General features: G+C 38.0%; 1 protein-coding gene across 1 annotated transcript in view; it reads right to left on the reverse strand.

The window, feature by feature from the left end:
* Rfc1 (replication factor C subunit 1) overlaps positions 1-7,983 on the reverse strand; it is a 72,652-nt gene extending 64,669 nt beyond the window's left edge. The window contains exon 1 of the mRNA XM_027938658.2: positions 7,862-7,983. Within this exon, the coding sequence (XP_027794459.1) occupies positions 7,862-7,864 (3 nt within the window). The 5' untranslated portion in view covers positions 7,865-7,983. The remainder of the gene's footprint in view (positions 1-7,861) is intronic.
* Between the last annotated feature and the right edge of the window lie 6,514 nt (positions 7,984-14,497).

Raw genomic sequence — 14,497 nt, forward strand, 5'->3', positions numbered from 1 at the left:
AGCACATGTCAAGGAAAAAAAAATGAATGGTTTTTTCACTAACAATACCAGCAGTGTTTGCACTTTCATAAATCTGGTGAAAGGTATGAATACATTCCCCAAAAATACACAAAAACAAACATGCACAGAAAACTCTGTATGGAGGGTTAGGGGTATAGCTTAGAGGTCCATCACTTGCCTTGTATGTGGGATTCCCTGGGCTCCATACCCAGCTCTGAGGGGTTTTTTTATTTGTTTTAATTAGTTACACAGTACAATGGCCTTGACATATCATACATTTGTGAGGTTTGTTTTGTTTTGTTAAATATGGAATGCAGTTCTGGGGATTTTCCCAAATCCTATCACGAAATCCAAGTTAACAACTTTGAACCCACACTCATATTGTGTGAGCTAACAGGTACCCACTTAACCTCCATACAACTTAAAATACACACCTTCCAATCTTGCCCTCCACTCCAAACCTCCTTTGAGCTCCATACACTTCTGTCCAAATGCGCAAAGGGGCCTCCAACTCATAATGACCATCTTCTTCTGGCACTTGCTTCTGTCCTTTGATCTCCCATCTCCACACACTGTACTTCTGTTCACCCAAGAAGGTACAAGCACATTGTCTTTCCTCCTCATTCTGACTCTCCACCTACTCCTCTCACCTAATCTTGCTCCCAAATACTGCTGTATTCTCCCTTCCATTCCTATTGCCACTGCCCTGATTCAGAAATTCATTTATTTACTTATTTAACAAACCCTTATGTATTGTGTCCATCTACAACTTAAAAAAAAAAAAAGGTGAGAAAATTGAGAACACCAAGACATTCTGTAATAAAAGGCCGGGCGCTGTGGTACATCCGTAATCTCAGCAGCTCAAGAGGTTGAGGCAGGAGGATCCTGAGTCCAAAGCCAACCTCAGCAATAGCCAGGCACTAAGCAACTCAGTGAGATCCTGTCTCTAAATAAAATATAAAATAGGGCTGGGGATGTGTCTCAGTTGTTGAGTGCCCCTGAGTTTAATCTCCAGTAACGCCCCTCTCCCAAAAAAAGGTTTGAAATTTAAGATGCACTTAAATATAAGAAAAGGCTACTTGCATTTTTCTCATTTAAGGTATAACTAACAATCTACAACACTATTAGAGAGAAGTATTGCATATCAGGCAGCCCAAATACAATCTGAATATACATAGGCTAAAACAAAATATCTGATTTTGTCAAACTCAAACACACACACACACACACACACACACACACACACACAAATAAATAAGGCATTTAGTATGTCTTCAACCCATATCAAGATGTTTCCTCCTTGGTTGGTTGATTTCAAAACTATTAATACAGGGCTGGGGTTGTGGCTCAGTGGTAGACCACTTGCCTAGCATGTGTGAGGACCTGGGTTGGATTCTCAGCACCACATATAAATAAAAAAATAGAGGTCTATTGACAACTAAAAAAAAATAGAGATTAAAAAAATGTTTTTGCAACAAACCCTCCTAAACCCACAGAAATGAGTACCACAATAACCTTTAAGCTTTAGAATGTCAGAGTACAAAAGCTGATATATATTTACTTTGAGGTGTAACCAAAGGAACTCTAATTACTGCTAATGGGCTCAACAACATGCAAGTAATACTTGCTTATGAAAAATGTGAACAGAAACAAATTATGTCACTGTGGTCATTTATCTTCAAGAGTATAGTATTTTATGCAAAATAAGTATCACAGTGCTCTGCAGAGTGATTTCCAAAATACTGTCTGTTGGTCTCACTTCTCTATTTTGACAGTATTGATGAAATATAAATATTTCTGTTTAATATTTTTAAATAGCCAACCAGATTCACAAGCAGAAACAGCAGAAATTGATTATGAACATACATCACCAAATCTCTAAATATAAAAATCTCTTATCTTGAACTAATCACTAAAATGCAAAACTATATTTCTGAATAAAATATACACTGAAGTAGCTGGTGACAGCATAGCAAATAAAATTTGAGATAGTTTAACAATTTTAAAGTATTTTAAATTTTATTAAGATCTTTGGAAGCAAAAAGTAAGCTCGAAGAAGGCTTTCCCCCTAAGATCCCCCTAAGACCATTTGTATTTAACATTGTGGCAGTTCTAGTAAAGAAAAGAATTTGGCAAATGCCAGGTATGGTGTTGCTCACCTATAATCCCAGCTACATGGGAGGCTGAGGCAAAAGGATCACAAGGTTAGATTAGCCTGGTCAATTTAATGAGACACTATCTCAAAATAAATTAAGGGCTGGAGGTATGGCTCAATGGTACAGCCCTTGCCAAGCATGTGTGAGACCTGGGTTTAATCCCTAGTACAGCAAAACACACACAAACACAAATAGGCAAGAAAACAAAATAAAAGATACCTAGATTGGACAAGACTCTCTTTTCACAGACTAAAAAAATAAGTCTTACACATTGGGGTTCGGGGCATGGCTCAGTGGAAGAGCACTTGCATAGCACACTTGAGGTGCTGGGTTTGATCCCCAGTACCACACACAAAAAATAATATTTGTCTGTAGATCAGCTAAATCAATGAGTTATGGACCTATGTACATTTCTCTGGGCAAAAATTTGCATACAATTCACATTTATCAAAGGGAAATGTGAGCCAAAGAGAAGTTACAAACTACCATCCTATAATATAACTTGTGCACAGCTGTTTCAAAAGAAAATTATGGAATGGAATTTTAGTCTAGGTTTTTGCTAGATATATTTTTTAATTTGTTTTTAGTTGGCAATGGACTTTTATTTTTATTTATATGTGATGCTGAGAATCAAACCCAAGGCCTCACACATGCTAAGCAAGTGCTCTACCACTGAGCTACAACCCCAGCCCCACTAGATATTTTTGTACTGGACATTGGAGGGCTTAACTAAATACCAGAAGATGCAAAATTCCTACTACTTTTTAGAACCTTTTCCCATTAACAAACAGTAAAACTGACCAACTTGATCATTTCTTTTCTTCACAGCATGCTTTATTTTATTTGTTTATTTTTATGTGGTGCTGAGGATCAAACCCAGTGTCTCATACATGCTAGGCAAGTGCTCTGCCACTGGGCTACAGCCCCAGCACTTCACCATTTATTTTCTGCAAAGAGGGCTGTTTTTCATCTTAAGTTTCTCAAGTTTATATCCAGAGTGTCCCCCAGAATTTCCTGAGTTAAAGGCTTGGTTGCCAGTCTGTGGCACTACTGGGAGGTAGCGGAAATTCTAGGAGGGGGGCCTAATGGGAGAATGGTAAGTCTTTGGGGATATGCCCTTAAAGGATACTGGGACTCCAATTTCTCCCCTTTCCTTGTTTCCTGTGGTCAGGAGGTAAGCAGCTTTGTTCCACCATGTACCCCAGGCACCATGATGTTCTGCCCTGCCATGGGCCCAAAAGCAATGGAGCCAGCCAACTGTGGACTGAAGCCTCTAAAACCATGAACCAAAATAAATGTTTCCTCCTTGGAAGTTGTTTATCTCAGGTATTTTGTCACAGTGATGGAAAGCTAACCAACACACTCACATAGAAAATCATAAGAAATCCTTTATAAAACTATCAGAATAAATGAGTTCAACAAGAATACAAGATCAATATACAAAATCCAACCATATTTATTTATTTATTAGTTTTCGGCAGACACAACATCTTTGTTTGTATGTGGTGCTGAGGATCGAACCCGGGCTGCACGCATGCCGGGCAAGCACACTACCACTTGAGCCACATCCCCAGCCCCAACCATATTTATTTTTTTAAATATTTTTTTTTTTTTTTTTTTAGCTTTAGGTGGACACAATATCTTTATTTTATTTTTATGTGGTGCTGAGGATCGAACCCAGTGCCTCACAGATGCCAGGCGAGCGCGCTACCACTTGAGCCATATCACCAGCCCTCAACCATATTTCTATACTCTTGCAAATGAACAATCCAAAACTGAAATGAACAACTCCAAAGGCTGGGAGTATAGTTTGGTGGTACAGCACTTGCCTAGTACCTATGAGGCCCTCAATATGAGGCCAAATCTCTAAAAAGGAAAAAAAAAATTCATTTAAAATATTATCAAAAATAATAAATTATAGGAATATATTTAACAAAAAGAAGTATAAGCCAGGCATAGTGGCAAACACCTATATTCCAGCAACCTGGGAGGCTGAGGCAAAAAGACTGCAAGTTTGAGGCCAGGTTCAGTAATTAGGCAAGGCCCTAAGCAACTTATCAAGACAAGACCCTGTCTCGAAATAAGAAAATCAAAAAGGCTGGGGATGTAGCTCAGTAGTAAAGCACCCCTGGGTTCAATCCCCAGTACCTACCACCCCACTGCCAAAAAAAAAAAAAAGAAAAAGTGTAAAATTCAAAATGTTATTTGAAAAAAATCAAAGATCTAAACAAATAGGAAGACATTACATGTTCATGGATCAGAAGACAATATATTTAAGATGGCAATATTCCCCAAATTGATCTACAGTTTCAACACATTTCTTATCAAAATCCTAGCTACTCTGCTTATTCTAAAATGCATATGGAAATTTAAGAGACTGGAATAGCCAAAACAATCTTGGAGGAAAAAAAAAATAAGTTGGAGGACTCTTACTTCCGAAAGATTTCAAAAATTATCACAAAGCCACATTAAGAAAGATAGTGCACTGCAACATTAGAATAGACAGAGACCAAAGAAATAGAATTTAAAAATCCAACAAATCTAAATCACATTTAGAGTCAACTGATTTTTGCCAACTGTGCCAAGATAATTCAATGGGAAATGAATAGCCCTTTCAAAAGATGGTGCCAGAACAACTAAATATCCACATGCCCAAGAATAAACTTTGATCTCTATACTTCATACCACCCAAAACTGAGATGTAAAATCAGAGAGACAGGTAGGGGCCTCATAGACCAAGTACTAGGATATATGACAAAATTACATTACAATGGGATCACAACACTGTCCAGGGAAGCAAGAATTTCACACAGCAAACAATGACAAAGCAGCTGAGATTACAATGTATTTAAAGTGACCTGACAGTCCTTCAAAAATGCTGCCCCTTAAGTTTGATGTATTTAATTCAACCTTATGTATATTTTTAATTATGCCAACCAATTAATGACATATGCTGATTCCCCACTCCGCCCACCCAGTACTGGAGAATTGAATCCAGGGTCACTCTACCACTGAGCTACATCTCCAGCCCTTTTTTTAAACTTTTATTTTGAAAGTCTCATTAAACTGCCTGCCTGAGTCTGGCTTCCAATTTACAACCCTCCTGCCTCAGCCTCCTGAGTCACTGGGATTACAGGTGTGTGTTGCCATGTCAACCTATATGCTGATTTCTTAAAAGTAGCATCTCTTGGGTTTTATTCACATTTTGAGCAAACTATTAACTCTCATAGCAATTCAAATTGTTTACATGACTCATTTCTTATTCCTTTTAGACTTCATTTCTATTCCTTTTATATTCACATGGTTCAAAACACATATCTTTCAGACACATACTTCCCATCTCTGACAACAATTAATCTTATCAGTTAATTCCTTGTATTTCTTTCCAGAGGAATTTATATCTTGGAGATTATTTTATATCAGGGTATATAATTTTCTTATTTTTCTAGTGGCTGAACAGTATTCCATTATGTGGACACAGTGTTTTATTCCTTTATTAGTAACTTCTGATTGGAAAATATCTGGGGGGAAATGGAGCTCCCAGATTACCTTTTGTCTGTGAATAAGCTAAGATGATATGTTACAGGCCTATGTGTATTTCTCTGGGCAGAAAAGTTGCATGCCATTCACATTTACCAAAGGGAACTGACTCAAATAGAATTTAAGAACTACTGTCCTATAATATAACTTGTACACAGATGCATAAAAAAAAAAAATTGTGGAATAGAATTTTAGCCTAGGGTTTTGCTAGACTTTTTTGTACTAGAGGCTGGAGAGCTAAGTCAAAAGCCAAAATACAAAATTCTTACTACTTTCTAGAACCTTTTCCCATTAGCAAACAGTAAAATTGACCAACTTGATCATTTCTTTTCTACAAAAAGGTTTGTTTTTCAACTGCATCAAGAACAGAAGTTCTAAAGAAAGAAAGAACCAAATTTAAAAGTACCTAAATGATCAGAAATTAACCATACAAGCTGTTGGTTCATTGTAATTGACATCAGAAGCATCTACAATTTCCCTTAAAATCTTATGTATTTTTTTCAGAGTCCCTTCTGAAAGAAACAAGTTATTGGAAATTAAGCAGTTGTATATTACCTGCTACATACCATGCTCCAAAATGGAAGATAGATAGATAGATAGATAGATAGATATTATCTTGTTTAATCCTAAAAAAAAATTGGAGGGATAGCTATTATCCCCCCCACACCTTTTTTTTTTTTAAACAGATAAAGAAATAGAGACTAAAGTTAAGCCACTTAACTGGCTCAAGACCATATAACTATAAACTACTAAACTAAAACAACATCTCATTTTCACCTTCAAGACTTCAAATCTCATCAATTTTCCACCCTACCATGATTCCCCAAATCCAAAGTGTAATGATAATCATTTTAGGGAGGTAGTAAAATGCAGTAGCCAGAAACACCTAGGTTCTAATTCTAGTTCAACCATAGTTGTATGACAAATTGTTTAAAAAGTCTCTTTACCATCTGTAAAACTGAACTGCTATGGGTCAATATGAAAAGAAAGTATTTAAGGGCTGGGATTGTGGCTCAGTGGTAGAGTACTTGCCTAGCATTTGTGAAGCACTGGGTTCAATTCTCAGCACCACATATAAATAAATGAATAAAATAATGGTTCATCAATGTCGAAAAAAATATTTTTTTTAAAAAAAAGAAAGTATTTAAAAGCAAAACAGCTCACATATTGACCTGAAGATGATGGTTGGTTCAGGGTGGCTATTATCATCATTTTTATATCCTTTTTTGAGAAAAAACACAAAGGGCTGCAAAGTTTCCCAATTTGGCATGAAACTTTTTTCCTCAGAATGCTGGCATTCTGACAAGGTTAAGAATGACTTTAAAAATTACATATGATTGGTAAGTATCTTCTGTCTTAATAGAACAGCTTAATTTACCCTTTAGAAATATTTCAAGCACATATTTGTATCCACTGCCATACCATGATGAATGTCTCTTGCCGGCTGCTATTGTACTCTCAATTCGTTTGAAATGCTTTATACAGAATTATGCACTTAAGTTTGGGGGGGTTTAAGATCACTGTTTTAACATCAGGTGATAAGGGATGACAGCTGTCAAATACAGTACATTTGTTTCTACTCTTTGCGTTTTTGTTTTTTTCCTGGTAAACCGTGCTATCCGTTTAACTCCTATGAACATTCAAACAAAATGAACCGTCTTCCCCTTATAGCCATTGAGACTCAAAAAGACTGAGAAGAGAGTTGCGGGGAGCTGCTCATCATGAAACTTGAAGGCCTCAGGCAATTTACTCTTAAGAAAGGAAAGTTTGTTGCATTCTTCCTCCTGACCCACATCTTGAAATCAGCGCTCCAGGAAGCACTTAAACGGAGTTTTGGAGCAACAGTAAACAGGAAATTAACTTTAACGCTCCGTCCCCAAATCATCACCACTCTTCCTTCTTCCCTTCCCCCAGAGTTGAAAAAAGAGTGAAAGTGCCGCGTAGCACCCAAATCCCCGCGCATCGGGCGACGGAGAGCGCCGCAGCCCGCATTCCCAGGGAAGTCTGCAGCCAGAGCAGGGTGTGCGGCCCCGCGGGTGCCTGGGCTCCCCCGCCGAGCACCCACCGCCGTCCTCCCCCACGCCGCACCCAGGAGCACTCCATCCGCCCCCGGCCTGCAAAGGCTCCCAGGCCCCCGAGCTGCACGGCCTCCCCCGGGGGCTCACCATCGCAGCCCTAGGACTAAGGAGCAGGCTGGAAGGCCGGCGGGCTGGGGAATCCGTTATCGGGACTCGGGATCCATTGGCGCCAACAACTTCTCCCGCGAAGTGGCAGAAGCGGAGGCACCGGCGCCCGGCAATGACGTCAAGAGCGCGCGCTTCCTCTTGACCCCGCCCCGACGCGGGAGGTGCGACGCCGTCCAGGTGGCTCCCGGGGCTGGCGGGGCCTGCCCTAGAGAAAGGTCATCGGGTCGTGGTCAGCGCGTGGGTTCCCCTCCGCGATTTCTTGGCCGAGGCGCCCAGATGGGCGATACAGGATGGGTTTCCTCTCAGTCCCGGGTACCCAGGTTCCTCCCAGTGACACCTCTGGAAGGTGCGCTGCTCTGCAGTCTTCCAAAAGTTTGTACTATCACCGGTAGAAAGAAACAGTGGGCCGGCCGGGCGGCCCACGCCTCCAGTCCCAGCACTCCCGAGCCTGAGGCTGGAGGATCGCAAGTTCGGGCCGGCCTCAGCAATTTACATCACAGCGAGGCCCTAAGCAACTTAGTGAGACCCAGCCTCAAAAAGGGCTGGGAACTAGGCTCGGTGGTGAAGCCCCTAGAGGTTTAATCCCCAGAACCAAAAAATAAAGAAACACCTTGGGTGTGTAAATATCTGCCTTAGCCTGAGGGCAGTAGCCTCACTTCTAATCCTGAGCCAAATGACAGAAATTCGCCAATTCAGACCGTCTCGAATTAAAAGAACTGAGGCTGGAATTCAGTGGTTGAGCAGCCCTGGGTTCAATCCCCAGTACCAGGGTTTGGGGTGGGGGAATTTACTCCGAAGCAAGCAACATCTGATATTTTGTTGTTGTTATTATTTTAATGTTTGGTCCACTGAATTGGAGTTTTTGTTTGTTTGCCTATTAATAAGAGAACACCCACAGTTTGAAGACCACCAGGCTAAAAGACAACTTTAATATTGTATACTTCAAAAAGCATTTTGTGAAATCATCTGGTCACCACAACTCACCCCATTTTATAAATGAAAAATAAGAAACTCAAACATGTTAATGGGTCTAAATTTGTTCCAAAGCTGCCAGAGGAAAAAATCTACACCTAATTTGGAATTTCCTTTAATTCCAAACCTGCACTGCTCCTGCTCTGCTGAATCCCACCAAGAGCAGTGGTGTGTATGAAGCCAGGGCACACCAAGGTGCATCCCCATAGAAGAGCCAATTATAGAGCCTTATGGCCAAAGGTAAAATTAAATTTTTGTATATATTTTGAAACAGAAAAACGAGACACAATAAACAAAAGAATTATAAGCCAAATAAAGTATTAACTAAGATGAAAGGATATGGAGAAAAATGGAATAGCTATATTGGTTTCATGGGGGAAAAGAATAGAAAGTGAGTTTGTTTACATATTTGTATAAATGGTTGTTATTGTTTTATATAGCATCGGGTACACATCAAGAGTGGCATTACTGAATGAAGAATTGTAATGCAAAAATAAATAAAGTAACTTAAAAAAAAAGAGTGGCATCACTGTTTAATAGTGCCAGCACTTATAATGCATGGGATGGCAATCTTTAAAACTAATTAAACTTATGATGGGAAAAAAAAAAAAGAGCCATGATGGGAGAGCTTTGACAGAAGCCAGTTTTATATTCATAAATAAGTATTGAGTTGTGGAACAGAATGCAACATTTACATACAATTTTGAGAGAAAAAGGGAGACCATCAGAGTGTATAGTGGGGTGAGCAATATCTCTGCTTAGGCCCCAGGTTTTCAAATCTTTTTCAACCCACCCCTTGTTGGGTCTTGCACTTTATGACACCAATGTCTCTGCAATGAAAGTTAGCAAATTCCCCTGGAATAGAAGAGCTAGTATATATTAAGCACCTATTTTAAAATGTGCCAAGTTTGCAGCTGTGGACCAGCCTCAATTAGTTCATTTTTCCCCTATAGCTTCTACTATTCCCAATTTATAAACAGGTCAACTGTCACCAATGAACAAAGCCTCACTGCTTGAGTCCCTCCTATGCTAGTATGCTAGGTTCTCAGCCTCACTACATGCTAGTTATGTGATCATAGACAAGTTATTGTGCCTGAGTTCGTCATCCGTAAAATAAGGTAATCGTACCACTTTGTAAAGTGTTACAGAACTGTTTCTGAAACAAAAGTAGGTAATAATTGTTTTTTAAGTCAGCAATTATTACCATCATTGTTACATGATGCTAGGTGTTATAAAAAGAGAAAGTTCCTGAAATAGACATCTCCTGCACAATGTTGCTTAGGGAAAAACTTGATTAAGGAGGAGGCCAATGTCATTAGATCCTTTGAGAAATCAATTTAAAAAAAAATCTATGAACCAACTTGCTAGAAAAATATACATAGCATATACAACACATAAATTTTTTGCCTATAATTTCTAGATCTAATCTAATTTACAAATGTTCATTGTCACTTCTGAAAGATACTTTGTAAATTTGTTAGATCATTTTCCTAGGAATGTTTCCTTGAAAATACCCTCAGAACTGTGTCAGATTAAAAATTATACTTCTCTTTTGAACCAGAACTGGCCTATGATTGATTTAACCAAAGAACAAAGTGGAAATGACCTTAACCAGTTCCAGAACTAAGCCTTAAGAAAATGTAGAGTTCTTACCTTGCCCTCTTGGAGCCCTGAGCTGCCAAGTAAAGTAGGAAGGGTGCAGCTGAGCCCAACCTCAAGCCATTTCCACCAGGTACTACACCTGTGAAGGAAGCCATCTTGGACTCACCATGCCAACAACTGCTGGAATTCTGCTGAGTAACCCCAGTCAGCAGCTCATAGAGCAGAAAAATCCCCTAGTCAAGGCTCATTCAAATTTCCTGTCTCACAGGTGATAAAATGATTACTCTTTTAAGGTCTTCAGCATTAGGGTGATTTGTTGATAAAGTACTGGATAACTGGAATAGAAATTATTTTTAGAAATATTTTTAAAGACCAAAAATGCAATTTTTAAAAAAGCATGCATGGACAAATGAATGTTTTTTTTTCACTGCAGTAATTCTTATTGGTGCATTCATTCAACAAATATTTTTTGAGCATCTACTAAGTGTGAGCACTTTTTATGTGCAAACTGGATACCTGAGTCAATAAGACAACCTCAACTTCCCTAAAATTTATGTTTTTAAAAGAAAAGATTAAAATATGGAGACAAAATAATGATATGCTTTCAGATAAGGCTATGTACTGTAAAGAAAATAAAGCAGCATAATGAGATAGAGGAAAAGTGGGGAGAAGAATGTGAAAGTATTGTAAATAAGTGATCAAAAGCCCCTAAGGAGATACTGATCTGAGACATAAGTATTAAGAAGGCAACAGCAAATATAAAGCCCCTGATATGGGAATAAGTTAAAATGTTCGAGGAACAACAAGTTTTATGACTAGGGACCAGTTAAGTGGGAATAAGAGATTAGGTTGGGCTGAAGGGAACGGAGAGATTCCCATGAGCCATATACCCCAGCAAGGAAGTTTAATTTTATTCTAAATGTAATGAGAATGTTTTACAAGATTTGCTTGTGTGTGTGTGTGTGTGTGTGCGCGCGCGCCCATCAGAGACTAAAGTGGGGAAGGGGTTAACTACTGAGCTACATCCTCAGCCCTTTTTTATATATTATGTTGAAACAAGGTCTCAGCCAGGTTGTTAGGGCCATGCTAAGTTGCTGAAGCTAGCTTTGCACTCGCAATCCTCCTGCCACAGCTTCCAGAGCTAGCAGTTTTACAACATTTTAAACCAAGAAATTACTATGATTGAGTCATTCTGATACTTTGTATTTTATACCCAAAAAGAAAAAAAAATGATTACTATGTGTTTTATGGTAAAATATGATACCCACTTATTTCCCATGGCAAAGAAATCTTTAAGAGTGCTAAAAATATTTCTAAATATTTTTTTTTCACTTGTCAATAAGGGAGCAGCTGAGTCTCTTATTAAGTTTGTTTCTACATAAATAGTGGCATCTGGATTTTAACCTTTATTTGGCACTGTTTCATAATAGTGTCTAGTTTGAATTTGTTCCAAGCAAAAGACTAACCAAAGATCAACCTGGGTGCACCTTGCATTTCTACGTGACTTTTCACTGGCAATGAAAATAAAACTATAATAGATCATAACTGCTTTCATGTCTTAGTATTAACATAAAGACTTCAATTATGCATCTCCAGGAAATTGAATATTCGCAAAAAATACAACAGGCCAGGGCTGCTGATTTTTATATGGTTTTCCAAAGAGGCACAGAAAAGTCACTTATTGCTAATGTTAAACATTAGCTAAAGATTCTTTGCATGTTTTCTTAAGTGTTTTGACCAAAATGTTTTCCTTGTGTTCCTTAGTCATCTGTTAAGCTCTTATTAGTATAAATATTTCTCAAACAAGCTAATGAATAAATAGGATGGATTATTCATTTGTAGAGTCAATTTGCTAAAAGATACTACAGCGATTGGATTAGCACTGAAGTTTCTAAAATTAAGGCCCTCTATCCCAAAACTTAAACCATTTCTTGAAATGTTTTTTCTTTTAATAATGATTTTAGACCTAACACAGAAAAGACACTTTAAGGGAGATATTATATATTAGATCTGATTACATAGTACTCACTGGCCTTGTCTTAATCCTCCAAAGAAAGGGCTTCAGGAAAAATTTTAACTTTATCAACACAGCCAATTTTGTGACAGATCTATTCCTCCCCCACCCTTTTAGAAATATATCCCTGGTGGAAATATTGCTTACATCCATGAAAAGCTTTGTCCCAAAGATTAGAATATGGACATCAGCATCTTTATTTGTATGCTTCTAAACTTTTGAATAGTTGAACTGTTCTTGTAATAATTGACTCTCTTTTCTTAACATACACAGAGAGAGAAATCACTGTCCTCCTGAAATGACAAAAAAAAATTTGTTCAACTAAGAAAGTGTATGCCCAGTACCCTGGAGCCCGCCTGTAATCCCAGTGGCTCCGGAGGCTGAGGCAGGAAGATCTGAGTTCATAAACCAGCCTCAGTAACAGCGAGGCCCTAAGCAACTCAGTGAGACCCTGTCACTAAATAAAATACAAATAATGGCTGGGGATGTGGCTCAGTGGTCGAGTGCCCCTAAATTCAACCCCTGGTACCAAAAATAAAAAGAAAGTGCATGATCTGAATTTTGGTCCTCTTTTATGGTCTAACTACTATTGTGAGGAAGTGGAAAACAAGTGCAATGGTCAAAATAAATTCTCCATGTCAACACCTTTGTCTCAGTTAACTTATCTAAGTGGTAGGATTAACTCCTTTCTTAGAGTTACTTTTAAATCATTTTCAGAAGCACAATAGTCACATTGTCTTTCACTAGACTTTTAAAAATCAACAGAAATCAATTGAATTTTCACTGTGCAACAACAAAAGTGACCTTCTGCCCCCTGGATAAACATTAGCATGTCCTGCTTTGTCAGGACTTATTGGAACATTTTCCTTATAGAAAATAGTCCATTAGGCAGCTTGTCCTTTCTTTCTGGTAGCTGCAGAGCCACACCAGTGATGTTGACCTTGTAATTCATTTAGGAACATAATCATTAAGTCATAATCTGTCACCATTAAAGTGTACATATTCTAATTTAGGAAATCAGGCACTGTCAGTTATCTTAATTCTTTGATGATACCCTATTAATCTTTTTAATATCATTATGTTTGAGTAATCTAGGTTTATATAAACTTGCTGAATGATTTTTATATCCTACAAATAACAGAAAATTTCTACCAAGTGTCTTCACTTAAGAACATTTACATTTAAAAGAATACATTTTAAAAAGACATATAACTTTACTATTGATCTACACGTTTGATTACATATATAATGCATCTGAAATGGTGGACTCATTTCCTATGATATTCATTGGCAATTTTAAGGGTGCATATGGAGAGATCAATAGTCTTTGAATTCCAAATACTTTGAAAGTACTTTGTAGTCATGGTAGGTTTGATGATTAGGATAATCTTTTTCTCCAAGTTCTACAGGTTAGAATAATTTTACAATCCTTGTTGTTTAAAAAAAAAAGTGTGAGGCACAGAAAATGAAAGAAACTAACATCACTTTTCTGAGAAATTACCATAGCAAGAATGACCACAGACCTTGATATTCTTTACCCTTAGACCCTTAAAACCTGAAATTCAACTGGGTACAGTGGTGCAAGATATAGTCCCAGCAGTGGGGAGACTGAGACAGGAAGATCCATGGAGCCCAGGAGTTTAAGACCACTCTGTATAACATAGTGAGCCCTACCTTCTCAAAAAAAAAAAAAAGAATCTGAAATTTTATGATAAATTATGGCCAGAATATTCATATTTCAGCAATGTTTACATTAAAAAGAATTTTTGAACTTTAATGAAAATCTCACAGGTCATCTTTCTTGACATGAAGTTTATTTATTTATTTAATATTTATTTTTTAGTTTTCGGTGGACACAACATCTTTGTATGTATGTGGTGCTGAGGATGCAACCTGGGCCGCGCGCATGCCAGGCGAGCGCGCTACCACTTGAGCCACATCCCCAGCCCTTGACATGAAGTTTAAATAGAATTAAATATGATTATAACTGTTTATATAGAGTAATGTACATCAGAAGTTTGATAATT

Source organism: Marmota flaviventris, chromosome 7, assembly GCF_047511675.1.
Source record: "Marmota flaviventris isolate mMarFla1 chromosome 7, mMarFla1.hap1, whole genome shotgun sequence".
Lineage (NCBI taxonomy): Eukaryota > Metazoa > Chordata > Mammalia > Rodentia > Sciuridae > Marmota > Marmota flaviventris.